A 16,246-nucleotide genomic window follows, 5' to 3' on the forward strand; every position below is an offset into this window, starting at 1 on the left:
ATACTTTATCACTAAAAAAACATGCTAACCACCATCTGAGCCTTTGGTGAGGTTTTTGTTTTTGTTGTTGAAAGGTCCTGCCTCAGTGTTGATGGCTGCTGACCTGCCAGGAAGGTGGTGGATGAGGCCAGATGGCTGAGGCAAGTTCTTAAAATAAGACAACAGAGAGATCTGTCACATGTATCAGCTCTTCTTTTCGTGGAAGATCTCTCTGTCCCTTGGGATGCTGTTTGACAGCACTGTACACACAATGGAGAATCTTTCAAACTGGACTGAACCCTCTCAAGAACTGGCACTGTGTCAAGTATGCAGCAGATTCTAAATCCCCTTCTGTATTTCCCATATGATGTGTTTGCCTGTCTCTGGCAGAGAGGACTCACTGTTAGACAGTTTCTCTGCTCACTCATGAAGAGCAGCAGCAGCTTCTTGCCAGCATTTGGAATGAGGTCACCTCAGCTGCCTTCCACCTTCAGGTTCCATGTCCAATTCTAGGTCTCTTGCCTTTTCTCCACTTCTGCAGTAACCTTCTCTCCTCAAGACTAGAACTTCTCATAATCATTCAAGCACATTGGAATCAACTCCTTCCAAACTGTTGTTACTGTTGATATTTGAACCTCCTTCCATGAATCATGAGTGATATTTTTGTTGATTTGGTTTTTGAAACAGGGTCTCACATAGCTCAGGTTTGCCTTGAACTTGATATGTAGTTCTTGAACTTGATATGAGTTCAGGACAAGCCTGAACTCCTGACCTTCCTGTCCTCCTTCCAAGTGCTGTCCTGGAACTCACTCTGTAGACAAGATTGGCCTTGAACTCAGATATCTGCCTGCTTCTGCCTTCTGAGGGCTGGAACTAAAGGTGTGTGCCACCATAGCCAGTTCCTCATGAATGTTTTTAAATGAAACTAAAATGGCAGGACAAATCCTTTCAGAAAGTTTCAATTTACTTTGCCCAGATCCATCAAAGTATGCACTCTTTTATGATAGCAACTGTGCTACAAATGTATTCGATGTATTAAGATGTTAACTGAAAATACTCCTTGAAATGGTCAAGAGAAGAAGGTGGTGGACAGGTCTCTTGCTAGTGTTTCTCCATCTAGAAGATGGGTTTCATTGTAACCACAGATCTATTGTACGTTGTGGTAAAGCATTTGTGCCTATAGTATACAAGGCTTATGTTATTTTATGTTCATGCTTTATAGATGTCCTGCGAGTGACTGCATTAGTCATCTTGCAAATACCTGTTATATTCAATAGAAAAGATGCATCTTAGCCATTGCTCTGTTAGATCACCTTTGCACAGCGTGAGTCAGGATGAGTTCATTAGGCTAGCAGCAGCAGGGCAAAAGGCAGTCTGTGGGGAGATGTGTCCCGGTGTGCTCAGCTCAGTGTCCAGCATGTCCGGCTGGACTATACGAATATGCTGATACTTTAATAGCACAAGTCTGATAAACTCTCAGAGAAACACCATACTAGTGCATTTTGCTGTGCTATGAATCATTTTAACTGGAGCACTTGGAAAAGATGGTATTTTAATTATGACTGAAAACACTTCTATCTTGAGGTTGCTCTTTGGTGGTTTTGTCTCCAGGAAAGGTAGGATTACAGTTTTGATCTAACATACTGATATGGTATATTTTACTTAACAGTCATGTGGCTTTGGAATTTTTGAATTGGTGAACAGTCACAGTGTATGAAAAAGTGTGGCATAATAATCATAACTGGAACACTGTATACATATATAGGACCTAAAAGGACAGGTCTAGTTAGCAGCTTATGATCAAAGAAAATGATCTATCTGAGCTGTAAGACCTAGAGTGGGCTTACAGTGTTCATAAACCACTGTAAACAGATGTGCAGTTGTCCATGCTGTGTGCTTCATGTTCAGAGCACAGGCAGATGTGCTTCATGTACAGAACACAGGCAGATGTGCCTCATGTGCAGAGCACAGGCAGATGTGCCTCATGTGCAGAGCATGGGCAGATGTGCTTCATGTACAGAGCATGGGCAGATGTGCTTCATGTACAGAGCATGGGCAGATGTGCTTCATGTACAGAGCATAGGCAGATGTGCCTCATGTGCAGAGCATGGGCAGATGTGCTTCATGTACAGAGCACAGGCAGATGTGCCTCATGTGCAGAGCATGGGCAGATGTGCTTCATGTGCAGAGCATGGGCAGATGTGCTTCATGTGCAGAGCATGGGCAGATGTGCTTCATGTGCAGAGCATGGGCAGATGTGCCTCATGTGTGGAGCATGGGCAGATGTGCTTCATGTACAGAGCATAGGCAGATGTGCTTCATGTGCAGAGCATGGGCAGATGTGCTTCATGTGCAGAGCATGGGCAGATGTGCCTCATGTGTGGAGCATGGGCAGATGTGCTTCATGTACAGAGCATAGGCAGATGTGCTTCATGTGCAGAGCATGGGCAGATGTGCTTCATGTACAGAACATAGGCAGATGTGCTTCATGTGCAGAGCATAGGCAGATGTGCTTCATGTGCAGAGCATGGGCAGATGTGCTTCATGTGCAGAGCATAGGCAGATGTGCTTCATGTGCAGAGCATGGGCAGATGTGCCTCATGTGTGGAGCATGGGCAGACGTGCTTCATGTACAGAGCATAGGCAGATGTGCTTCATGTGCAGATCATGGGCAAGTGTGCTTCATGTGCAGATCATGGGCAAGTGTGCTTCATGTGCAGATCATGGGCAAATGCACAGGCAGGTGTGCCTCATGTGTAGAGCATGGGCAGAGGTGAGTTAGTGTGCTTCTCAGGGACCCTAGGATTTTCAGAATGAGCACTGGCTTCAACTAAAGTCACAGCTCATCAGTCCTTACAAGAGAGGCAGTCTGTCCTCCAAACCTTTGAGCCTGTGCACTGACTTCTCTTGATCTATGAAAGCCCTCAATGGCATCTCCTTCCAATAGAAAGCTGTTTCTTCTACCTAAGAATCTGCTGTTTCGAGTCACCTTTTGTCAGCTGTCCTTCTATGATACAGAGGTAGTGTCTTTCCTTAGACCCTTTGCTAGAATCAGACATCTGCAGTTTCTCTGAGCCACCAAAGCTGAAGATAGTTGGGGCCTTGCTCTGGACCAGCTTTGGTTCAAGGGAATTACTGTGGTTAGTTCAATCTTCTATTCTGACCACTAAAACTTCATATTAGCAATAAGCTGCTTGTTCTCTCTCTCTCTCTCTCTCTCTCTCTCTCTCTCTCTCTCTCTCTCTCTCTCTCTCTCTCTCTCTCTCTCTCCTGCCCTTCTTCTCTTCTACCCCTTCTTCCTTCCCTCTTTCCCCTCCCTCCTTACTACGATTTTCCTTTCTTCCGATATGCATCTTAATTTTTTTAGATTTATTTAATGTGTATGAGTGTTTTGCTTTCATGAATATATGTATACCATGTTATGACTGGTGCCCACAGAGGTCAGAAGACAGCATTAGATCTCCTGAAACTCAAGTTACAGAGGGTTGGGAGCCACTGTGTGTCAGTGCTGGGAACTGAACTCAGGTCCTTTACAAGAGCAACAAGTGCTCTCAGTCCCAGAGTTTACTCTCAGCCTCCTCTCCCCATATGTTTGCAGTCTTGCTATGTAGCACAGGCTACATGATCCTTCTACCTCAGCCTCCCAAGTACTAGGATCAACATGAATGTGCCACCATATCCTGCTCAACAGTTGCTTTTTCCTCTCATTAAGTAGCATCCCAAAAATATTTCCTTCAGGATTTTTTCCTTTACACTCACAAGACTTTGCTTTGGCTTTTCTCAGGGTTTGAACATTTTAAAGTTCTGATTTCAAGTGATACAACACAATCTCCCCTTTTTTTGTCCTTACATGCTTAGAGGACACTATAGGGTTAGTAAATGCCCAATTACAATGTTTGTAGTTTGTGTCTTGGAGAGCAAGGAGGCCTGAGGAGAGGGAGTGAGATGGGGATGTGACTCACTGCGGAACATTGAGAGCATGTATAGCGCTCACATGTGAGGCTCGCTGTCTGGTACGGGCGTCAGCTGTGGCACCAAACAAAGACCACGGTAAGATCAAAGACCACTCACCAGCATCACCACAAAACATGCAGTGATGATGAACTAGTCTGAAATATTTGAGAGAGAGAGAGAGAGAGAGAGAGAGAGAGAGAGAGAGAGAGAGAGAGCATGCACAGGCTGTTGAAGAAATGATGCTGATTGATACCCTTGCATGATAAGGCCCTGCCACAAAGTTTGAAACTGTAACGAACACAAAGGCAGTGAGACACTGTAAACGGAGTCTGCCTGCAGTCACACTGTGCCTTTTATTTACTGTACAACACTCACACTGTTCCTACTATTTGCCAAGAGCAAGGAATTTGGAGTCAGGCTGCAAGGGTATTAAAGAGGGTCTGTTATGCTACGTAATCTCCCACACTGCTTAGCTCTCTAGTCCTGCTTCATTATTTGTAAGATGGAGACTACAGTAGCCCGCAGGGAGAGCTCCTATGAAGGTTAAGCGAGTTATTATACTTCATGTCCTCAGAACGATCCCTGGTATCATTGGTGTACAATGGTATATGGATATATGGATACCATCATAAAGGGTATCATTGTGATGACGGCTAACAACATTTCTGACCCAGCAGAGTTATCTTCTCAGAATAAAGTATTCCAAAGCCTACAGTCAAACTGTATTTATAGGACAATAATAAAAACAAATGGGGGCTGGCAAGATGGATCAATAGGAAGAAAGGCACTTGCTATCAAGCCTGATGGCATGAGTTTAATCCCAAGAACCCACAAGGTGGAAAGAGAAACAACCCCTCAACGTTGTCCTCTGAACTTTGAGTGTGCACCATTACTTGCAAACATTCTAAACGGCCTGAATAGGCACTTTGCAACCTACACACACATAAACACATACCCAATATATAAATGTAATTTTTTAAAGGAAAATGTTTGGAAGGAATAGTAACGGGGTGGTTAGAAATGGGGCAAAATGGAGTTGAGCATACTTACCGCCATTTTTGCCTACAGTTCGGAAGCATCTCCAGAAGGCCCGAAGGAATGATGCTCTATTATGAGGTGTGGCTTGTATAAAGCTGAATTCCCGGAAGAGAATGTGAGTTCCTTGGCATACACTGTTAAAACTAGAAAGAGAAAAATGAGGAATTTCTCATTAGATGAGACTCAGGAAGCTGGATCCAGAAGAGAAAGGTAAAATCAGGCAGAACCACTTTATGAACACGGGAGGGCTGTCTTGTTTTTCCACTAACAAAACTCTGAACTACAGATTAGATCAAGCCCTTCTATGAGAAAGCCTTCATAAAACCACAGCCCTCTGGAAAGTCATGTCCACCTCTTCTGAGTGTGCCTCCCAGGGACATTTTAAGGTTAATAGAGCATCCTTGTCATTACTTCGATGAAACCACTACTTGAGTTTTCTGGGGAATACTTTCCCCCCACTCCACCTGGCTCTGCAAACGCCCTGAGCAGGCCTTGATTCCCTAAAGACATCCTGAGTACTAGCCCAACCTATCCTGACTGTTGCAAGGCTGACACAGCAAGGACAGACCTGGATTGTTGTCTTCTTTAGGGCTGCTACTACACCGTGTACACCACAACTATAACTCAGAGACACAGCCTATGTATCATAGGATATAAAGAATTCTGAAGAAACACTAGAGACAAATTAAAACAAGGGTAGAAAGTGGCCCCCAGATGAGAATACGAAACAAAGCCCCAGGGCCCATGTGAGTCACTGTTTAAACGAGGCCAGAGACAGGAGGAAAAAATGTATTCTGTTGCCTTTGGGTTTTCCTGCCAAAGAAATAAAGGCTGTACAGCCTAGTGTGATCTGAAGATGGAAATTCCATAGGAGTATAGGCAATTATCCAGTAATCGTCGCCACCAAGGGCAGCTTTCAGACACCAGAAAACTCCTAAATTCCCTGACAAGAAAATGTCAAGTATAAAACGTCCATTTTTGTAGCAACATAGACACTAAACTGAAGGTGGCAAGCAATGAGGGGACATGAGTAATTCCAAATTCCAGTTTTCATTTGGTGACCATATAAAAGAAGGGTACGGATCACTGAACTGAAAAGTAAACATCTCAAGAATCATCTAGTACATTTCCCTCCTCACAGATGAGCCCACTCAAGGGACTGTCCATCGTCTTTAACAGAATATGTTACCATTTAGGATAAAGTCAGCCTTCCTAATGTTAACAGTGCTGTAATGAAACAGCAGATTAAATACTATTCTCATAGAAAACTACCGCAGAAATCAAGTTTTAATACACTCCAGGGTCAGCTGGGAACATCTAGCAAGATGTGGTGTTAGAGGCCTTGAAAGTTACGAAAGGGTTAATCTGGCCATGAAGTTTATAGCAATGCCATTGTCATCTTACAGAAGGAGAGTGAAAAACATAGCAAGCAAGGCAACACAGGGAAATGGGGCAGACTGCATTTACAGCAACTAAAGTCTAAAATGCTGCTGCTGCTTTGTAGACTCATAAGCTGTCCTGCAAAACTTGGCCCAATGTGTGTTTTATATTCAGAGCAGAAAGTTAGTGTCTAGGTCATGGAATACACTGTGAAGGAACTAATGATGGTGAAATCATATCCTTAGTAAAGGAATTTTCTTTAAGTGTGTGTGTGTGTGTGTGTGTGTGTGTGTGTGAGTGTGTACATGAGACTTCAGGTGCCTACAGAGTCAAAGGTTTTTGAGGTAGAGTTACAAGGCAGTTACAAGTCACCTAATATGAATGCTAAGAAATAAACATTGGGCCCTCAGCAAGTATGTGCTCTTAACCGCTGAGCCATCTCTCCAGCCCCTCAGTGTAGTTTGAAATACTACTTCAAATGCAATGTTCTCAAATATTGTGTCTTTTTGTGATTCTATTCCCAATGCAATGCAGGCCCATCATCTCTCACTTATCACTCTCTAATACAATATGCTTTCTCTATTTTAATTTTTTTTTTTTTTGATTTGGTTTCTTCAAGACAGGGTTTCTCTGTATAGCCTTGGCTGTCCTGGAACTCACTCTGTAGACCAGGCTGGCCTCGAACTCAGAAATCTGCCTGCCTCTGCCTCCCAGAGTGCTGGGATTAAAGGCGTGAGCCACTACCGCCTGGCTCTATTTTAATTTTTTAATTAACTCCTTACTTACTTACTTATATTTATTTGGGATGGAGGGAGATGCATGTGCCATGGCCTCCATGTGGAAGTCACAGGATAACTGTATGAGCCTGTTCTCCTCTAACATATGGGTTCCAGGCACAGACTCAGGCCACAAAATTCAGCATGAAGCTAACTTCAGGATGGCTGCTCTCACTGTATACAAGTTTACTGAGATGGATACTTTGGGTCTCGTTAATAAAAGATAATGGTATCTTTTATTAGGAGGGTTTTTGTAATAAGGTTTGAATAAAATAAAATGGAAGAATCAACATGGAAACCATTACTAATCTTTGGGGAATACAAATCAAGCACCACTTTCTATCTCCTAGACTGTCTATTAGGAAAGAAGGAGAGAGAGACATGATGGCAAAGATTTGGAGCACCTGGGTCCTTATATGTTGTTGAGAAAATACATGGTAACCTTTCTGGAAAACAATTTTATGCTTTCTCCATAATTCCAGTACTAGTCACATATCCCAAAACAAAGAATAGAAGAACCATATGTACATCAGAGCATGTAACTGGAACCTCTGCCACTCTGGTGCTTCTACAAGGAGACGAGAGATACAGAGACAGGAGAATGCCTAAGAGATTGTGGGCGACCCAGCCTGGCTATGCAGTAGAAAAACAACAAAGAGACTGTCTCAAACAAGGTGGGGATGAGGACCAACACCCAAGACTGTCTTTCGCATATACTCTGTTGCACATAAGTGGCCACATTCATACACACAAATGCACACAATAAACACAAGAAGGAGGAGGAAATTCTTAGGCAAAATGAAGCTGTGTCTAGAAACACACTTTAAGGAAGAGACATGATTTTTTTTTTAATTTTGTGTTTTTCTTGCCAATCTTTTATTGTTTAAAGACCATTCCCACTGCTGTCTTTGTTTCACTGAGGCGCCTAGCCATGCTTACTGGCTAGCCTCCTTCCATCAGGTTTCCTTGTATAGGCTGGGATGTCAGTACACAGGCACATCTTGAACGGGAGGTTTTCCCTGTCACCCAGGTCTTACAGAGGATGACTTTATCCTCCATGATACTATGATGATGTCACAGACCCTGCTGCTGAGTTCCTGCATAGCATGAACCCCTGGGTATTCAAATTTCACTATGCAAACTCATTTCTTCAGTTGTTGGGGCTTTGCTCAAAGACTGGAGTTTTGTTCTTCAAAAAGTTGGCAAACCCTAAAGATATGTTCCTCTGTACAAATTGGTCCCTGAAGTAACAATTCCTGGATTTGTTCTTTCCTTCCTTGTGAAGCTCAGACTAGGCCTAAAGCTCTTAAATGTTTTCTTTGCACTGCCTATCTACTGCAGAATTTGGCAACAGTAACTTGATGAGAGATGTCAGTGGAGCGTGACCACTCAGCCTGTGTTGCAGAACCCTGAAGCAGCTTAGACAATGCACTTGAGCACAAGCTGCCTCACCCCGCTGCTCCTTCCTTCTACAGAGCTCCAAAGCCCTTCCCTGACACGGTGTTCCCAACTGCTTCACTGTCCTATGGCCACCTGCCATTCTGCTATTTGAACATGCAGTGTGCCTACTGTGGGAGAAAGTGTGCGATGGTCCTGTGTACAGGATTTTGACAAGGTGGTGTTAACATGTAGTGCTCTTGGAATGAGCTTTTTGTACACAGATATGAATCAGGAAAGCTGCTGGGCTCATTGACTGTGTATTCTCTGAAACAATAGAGAAGTATAACTGGACTAGAACACAGAGACCCAGCCAGCTAGATGGCTCATCAGGTAAAAGCATCTGCCTTCAAGACTGTCATCAACCTAGGATCCACATGCTATGTGGAGAGAACTGACTCTGGCTAGCTGTCCTCTGGCCTCCATGGCACTTGTATGTATGTACTCACACACACAAACACACACACACACACAAGGTGAGGACACAAGCACATGCCCATACACACATGAATGCTCACACATACTCCAAAACGATCAATAATGTGATTTAGAAAAAAAATCCAAATCCAAAGCCTGCCACACTGCAGGTGCCTGTTGAGACTTTGTCTTCACATTGTCAACAGTAGCTTAATTACAAATGGAATATCCAAGATCTTTGGCTTCTAAAATAATTCCCAACTGGGCTATGGAGAGGAGTACTCTGACTCAGCAGGTAAGGAGCTCTGTCTGATGACCTGAATTTAATCCCTAGGATCTACGCACTGGAAAGAGAGAACTCTTGAATGTTGTCTTCTAGGCCAGGCATAGTAGTGCACATCTTTAATCCCAATATTTGAAAGGCAGAGGCAGTAAGATCTTTGTGAGTTTGAGGCCAGCCTTGTCTACATAGTGAGCTACAAGACCTTACATAGACCTTGTCTCAGAAAAACAAAACAAAACAAACAAAACAAAGGGAAAAAAACTCAAACCAAAAAACATTTTTCTGACCTCTATGTGTCATACACAAAAAAGTAAATGTAAAACAAGAAATTTTGGAAGAAATTTAGTAGGGGCTTGTTGGGAATTGGTTCTAATGCTTTGACTTAATTTAACTCCCCAAAGTCACACTTCCAGACTTGAGGGTCCCTACCCCCAGCTGTCTTCAGACTCGTAATAAAGAACTGTCTTATAGCCAAAGGTTGGGCAGGGAGACAGAGGTGGAACTTTTAGGTTGTGCAAACAAGGGATGGAGGGAGAGGGGAAGGATTGGAAAATTGCCATGACTGGAGGTAGAAGGATCAGATTTAAGAGCTGTAGGAGAGAAATCATCCAGCAATGTAGGTGGAAAGGGAAAGCAGCCTGGGTGGGGGGGAACAGGATGGGGGGCTGTCCAGAAGGTAACAGGGCAGCAGAGATAAAATATAAAATTAGAAGGTATTAAGCTAGGAATACCAGAGGGGAGTGTTTGCTAGCCACAGGGAGGTTTAGAAGTGTCCAGCCATTGAGCCAATCAAGGAATATCAAAATTAGCTCTCTCTCTCTCTCTCTCTCTCTCTCTCTCTGTGTGTGTGTGTGTGTGTGTGTGTGTGTGTGTGTGCACGCACACACACACACACACACGTGTTTTTTATATCTTTCATTCTCAAATCCAGATCTCTTGGGCAGGTGCAGCACTCACATGCAACCCACCTGGAGCCAACACAGATTAACTAATTCACCACTGCAAAGGCAAATCAGTCTTCCATCACTGTCTCACTGTATAGGCATAGGTGAACCAATCCAGGAAACCGAGCTGTTAGAAGCAGATGCAATTCATAATTTCTGAAACAGTGAAAGACCCAGATGAGCCAGCCTATCAGGTCTCTCTTGCAATAGCTTAAAGCACTGGCATTTCAAACCAAGATTTTTTTTTCTGCCAAAGTAACTACCATAGCAGAGTTCATTCTCAGACTGTGATATTAGTGATATATTTTACTGCATTAAGAAGAGAAAAACTTATGACATCTCACAGGTCTTAAGAGCTATAGAAAGTCTCTGTACGAGGAAGATAAAGCCCGAGTTTCTTTCCCTGATCACTTCAAATGCGGTCACCAGATCTACAAAGAATCTTCCTAAAATAGAAGTGGAATAAAGCACTTGTCACAAATAGTTCTGCTGCTAAGGGAGGAGCCTGTTTCCATACCGGCTGACTCTGCAGAGAGGCTACGCCAAGAGACGTAGTTCTCACATGCTCTTCTCTCCAACAGTAAGCTCTCCCTGGCAGGATCATGGCTTACAGTAGTTCTATGCTGATTATTTTGTATGTGTGTGGGTGTGTTTCTGTGTGCCACTGTGTGCCATGAGAATACCCTGTAAGAGTGGATTTTCTCCTTCACCATGAAGATCCAGGGAATAGAACTCAGGCTACTGCTAGTGTGCTCCGTCCAGGCTCGCAGGCTGGGTAGCAGTGAGCTCCTTCCAGGCTCGCAGGCTGGGCAGCAGTGTGCTCCGTCCAGGCTCGCAGGCTGGGCAGCAGTGTGCTCCGTCCAGGATCGCAGGCTGGGCAGCAGTGAGCTCCGTCCAGGCTCGCAGGCTGGGCAGCAGTGAGCTCCGTCCAGGCTCGCAGGCTGGGCAGCAGTGTGCTCCGTCCAGGCTCGCAGGCTGGGCAGCAGTGAGCTCCGTCCAGGCTCGCAGGCTGGGCAGCAGTGAGCTCCGTCCAGGCTCGCAGGCTGGGCAGCAGTGAGCTCCGTCCAGGCTCGCAGGCTGGGCAGCAGTGAGCTCTGTCCAGGCTCGCAGGCTGGGCAGCAGGAACCTGGATCCACTGGCCAGTTCACCAGTTTAGGACCTTTGTTTATAATATCAAATTCCTGCCAGAGCTTGATTTTATTTTTTATTTTTGTCATTATGTAATTATGGGTGTGGGTGTGACCATGAGTGAAAATATCTTTGGAGGCAGGAGGGTAGGCCTTGCATCCCATGGAGCTAGGGTTATAGGTGGTTGTAAACTGCTCAGTGTGGGTGCCGGGAGCCAAACCATGATTCTCTTCAAGTGCAGTGTATGCTCTTAAAGGCTAAGCCATCTCTCCAGCCTCTTCTTTCTTCTTTAAGACACTCTCACTATATAGGCCAGAATGTCAGAACTCTCTCTCTCTCTCTCTCTCTCTCTCTCTCTCTCTCTCTCTCTCTGCAATCGAGTGTGAACACATGAGTGCATGACACACACGTGGAGGTCAGAAGGCAACTTCAAGAGTTGGTTCTCGCCTTCCATTGGGCCAAGGCAGAGTCTCTTTTGTTGTTTCTGTTACACTGCATATTCGAGGCCGGTCAGCCACAAACTTCAGGGTGATTATCCTGTCTTAGAGAGGTGCTGAGGCTGAACTCAGGTCATCAGCTCACACACACACTTTTACCTACTAACCCATCTTGCTGCCTCCGTAATATTCTTGAGTTCACAAATCCTCCTAGTTTAGTCTTCTGAGTGCTGGGATTACAAGTGTGCACCACACACCCACCTGCTAGAGTTTCAAACTTCCTTCTGAAGTCCTCAGACTTCCAAACACATTTCTTAAAGCCTGGCATGCTGTGTTCACTGCTGCCTGTCTGCATACCAATTCAGCTCCTTTCCTGCTGAGTATTAGCAAAGAAAGAAGCAAGTCCACTATGTATCAGCTAGAGTATCAGCAGCTCTGCTAAGGTTGGTCACTCGGTGCAAGCAGGAACAGGGAAAGCATGCACCTCAGGATGGGAAACCAAAAAGCATTGGATATTACGGACTCTATACTCAATAGCAAAAGAAAATTTAAAGTATAAATATCATGGTAATTAAAATGCTCTTCACATGCTGTATTTTAAAATCAGGTTGCTACAGTGTTCTTTGTCTTCTTACAAGGTCTTTGATCTTTTTACCCAAGGCTTCTAAAAGAGCTCTTGATAATGGTGCTTCCAGGACTTTGCCTAGTTTCACTCAAAATCCAAAGTAATTGTGTTTCTATTTTCTCTGGGGAAAGGAAACGTCCTCTAACTGTGCAGAAGTGCTTGGACAAAGGCTGCTTCTCCTTGGCATGTTTTCCAGGGCTCTGCCTCACCACACTCTGTGCTGTGCAAGTCTCAAGCACCTTCTAATCCTGTCACTTCTTCACTGCACTCTGTCCTTAACACACACAACTCCCTTGTTGCCAGCTCTCCCTGTCCATGTTTAGTGCTGCAGGTGAGGATCTCCTCAGACATCTGCAAATCCTCCATTTCCCTCTAATGGGATTCTTCTCAGCCAGCCCTCCCGGCAGCTTTTCTCTGGTTTCCTACCAGAGCACCTACTTTGCATCTAATTTCCTTGTCTTCTCTGTTCTGTCTTCAGCTTCTTCAGCTCTCTGCTAACATTGGTCTTCGCTTCTGCTCCGACGCTGCACATCTGTTCTGTGCTGTGCTAAAACCCTTTTCCTGTCTTAGGATGTGCTAGAAATTAACCAGAGCACCCCTCACACATGCCAGAGAAGCACTCTAATACTAAGCTGCATCCCCGCTCCTGGACACAATTGCTCTGAGACAGGTTTTTGTTACACAGCCCAGGCACACCGAAACCTAAGAGTGTATTGCTTCAGTCTCCTGAGAGCTGGGATCATTACAGTTCACTTCCTGAGTATCTTAAGGTAAATTTCATTTTATTTCTTTTCTGTCTGTAGCTATAGCTTTTAGATTATTGTTTTGTTCTTACTATAAACCCCTAAAAGGTTCCCATTATTTCCATTAGTATCATCTAAAACTTTCACTGAAAATTCAATACTACATGTATTTGTGTATTGTGGTGTGTGTGTGTGTGTGTGTGTATGTGTTTGCGCGCACACCATAGTGCACTGTAAAAAGTCAGAAGACAACTTTTTGAAGTCAGTTCTCTCCTTTTACCCTGTTGGTTCCAGAGATTAGAATCAGACCAAGCTTGGCAGCAGACACTTTACCCACTAAGCCAGTGCTTCTCAACCTTCCTAATGCCATGATGCTTTAACACAGCTCCTCATGTGCTAACCTCTAACCATAAAATTACTTTTGTTGCTCCTTCATACCTCTAATTTTGCTACTGTTCTTAATCATAATGTAAATATCTGTGTGTTCTGATGGTCTTAGGCAACCCCTATGAAAGGGTTATTCAACCTCCAAAGGGGTCGCAACATACAAGTTGACAAACACTGCACTAAACTGACTAGCAGGTTCAGCGGATTAAACTGGGACTGTCAGGCTTGAAGCAGTACCTTTATCCACTGACCATGTCTGCAGCCGGGACACTTCTCAATGCTCTACTGTGACTGTGACAAGCATTCAAGGCATGCATGTAGGAGAAGGATGAGGTGTGGAGTCACTCTCAGCTATTTAAGATGTTCAGGACCAGCCTGGGCTGCAAGACCCTGCCTCAGTAACAACAATGAAGCACATACAGACACTAAATCTCATGAAATCCATACTGACAGCTACTTCTCTAACCATACTGACAGCATGGTTAATGCAAAGAGCTCATTGGTAGAACACACTTCTAGCATATACAATGTCCAGAGTTTAATTGACAGCACAGAAAAGAAAAGAAAAGCATTTTCCTGCCAACCTTAACAAAAAGATTTCCTTAAGTAAGGAATTAAAAGATAAGTGGCAGGAGAGACATGCAAATAAAACTGCACATAAACATGTCTAAGAAAACAAAACATCGACAGAAGCACTGAGTAAACTAGCAGTTCCACTCCTGAGGACACAGTCAGCAGGAATGAAGAGGGACATGACCCGTACATGTACACCCATGCTCTTGGCAGTATAATACACTGCAGCCCAAAAGCAGATGTAAGCCCAGAGTCCCCTGATGGGAAAATGGAAAAACAAGATGTGAGATCTCCTTGAGCAGGAGGATAGAGACTTGATCTCTTCTTTTTCTTTCTGCATCGAGGCCATAGGTGAGCAACTCTCTGCCACGGTCCCTGCTGCTCTGCCTTGCCACCACCCAATCGGGATAATGAGACATGGACTGAAACTTCCAAACACTGAGCCCACAGAAATCCTTCACTCTTTATACATTTTAGGGAAACAGAAAACTATTGTATACAATATAGGTGACCTGGAAGACATTATTCTAAATGAAGTAAGTCAGTTACAAAGTAATAAATATTAATGAGTCCAGTTACATGAGGTTCTTAGAATGGTTAAGCTAAGGGACATAATAGTAGTATGATCACTGCCAGCAGTTAAAGGATAGGAAGGACTAAGGAGTTAGTGTGGAACGGGTGTGGATTGGCAGGTCCAGAAGATGAAAAAGCTTTAGTGATAATTGTTTCAGGACACTCTGAATACATATAATGCCATACAATTGTACACTTAAAAGTAGTGAAAGTGGTAAATTTTAGTGGAAAAATTAATATATTTTTACATTAAAAAAAGAAGATATTGATGTCAAATACCCAGTATGCATAGTTATAACTGCTTGATAAAATTACATGGAAATTATAACCAAAATATTTTTGTATGTGTATGCTTAGTGCATGCATGCTTATGTATGTTCAGGTACATGTACACATGTATGCTTGTAAAGATCGAAGTTTGATGTTGGGTGTCTGTTTTACCATCCTCCATCTTTCCTTTTTGAGACAGGGCCTTTGGCTGAACCTGGAGTTCCATGATCCGGTGAGACTGACTGGCCAGCAGGCTCTGCAGGGTTCCTGGGTGCTGCCTTTTCAGTGCTAGGCTTTCAGCTGGGCACCATTCTGAGCTTTTTTTTTTTTTTTTTTTTTTTTAATTTTTAAACATAGATGAAGTAGAAATTTCTGGTTTCTTAATAACTCAGTTGTGTTACATGATGTTTTTCTGGAAGCTGTCTTGTAAGAGGGCATGTGATATTTTGCTAAAGACAGACACTTGAGAGGGTGTGTGATGTTTAGAAAGAATAGAAATGGACCCCCTCACATAATCAGAGGCCCTTGCATCGCTACACCACACAACGCTTCCCTTCTTCTCTGGTCTTCACTGGTCTTCACTTTGTAGAGAAATATGCATAAAAGAACTTATGGTGTTCCAGCTGCGTCTGGCTGCTTCTGCTGACTCGCACAGATCCGGCAGGGGTCCTGCTGCTTATGTTTGGTGTCTGCTGCTGAACGGCACTGCTGGTATCATGACGAGGAAGAGTGGAGTCGCCCCAAGGAACTACTTCTAAGCAGGTCCACAATCCCCTTTCCTACCTTGCTACTTTCTTTTGGTTGTGAAAAGTCTAAGCCTACACATAGGTCCAGGTCCTCAGGCTCACAGGGGTGGCACTCTACCAACTGAGTCATCCCCTTAGTCCCAACCAGAGCACATTTTATAGTAGATCTGGAATGGCAGTGACTATGCCAGGCTGGGGAGGTAACGCTGTTGGTAGAGTGATTGCTTAGTGTGCAAAAAGCCCTGGGTCTGATCTCCCCCATCATATAAAACAGAGGGTGGTGTTCATGGCTCTAACTCTCAGCGCTTAGGAAGTAAAGGCAGGAGGATGAAATGCTCACATTCACATGTTAGGGAGCCATAGCCAGGCTAATCTGTATGATTTCAGGCCAGATGTGTACTTTGGGCCTCAATTCCCCACCCCCCACCTCCAGCCTATGAGATTGATTTTCTCTGTGCAGCTCTAGCTGTCCTGGAACTTGTTCTGTAGACCTGGCTGGTCTTAAACTCACAGGGATCCCCCTGCCTCTGCCTCACAAGTGCTGGGATTAAGGGTA

General features: G+C 44.0%; 1 protein-coding gene across 1 annotated transcript in view; it reads right to left on the reverse strand.

Moving 5' to 3' along the window:
- The window catches only part of Cstpp1 (centriolar satellite-associated tubulin polyglutamylase complex regulator 1), a 173,613-nt gene that overhangs the window by 107,055 nt on the left and 50,312 nt on the right, over positions 1-16,246 (reverse strand). The window contains exon 3 of the mRNA XM_052182955.1: positions 4,984-5,114. Coding sequence (XP_052038915.1) covers positions 4,984-5,114 — 131 coding nt within the window. The remainder of the gene's footprint in view (positions 1-4,983; positions 5,115-16,246) is intronic.

The sequence above is a fragment of the Apodemus sylvaticus genome, chromosome 5, assembly GCF_947179515.1.
Source record: "Apodemus sylvaticus chromosome 5, mApoSyl1.1, whole genome shotgun sequence".
In the NCBI taxonomy this organism is placed as follows: Eukaryota; Metazoa; Chordata; class Mammalia; order Rodentia; family Muridae; genus Apodemus; species Apodemus sylvaticus.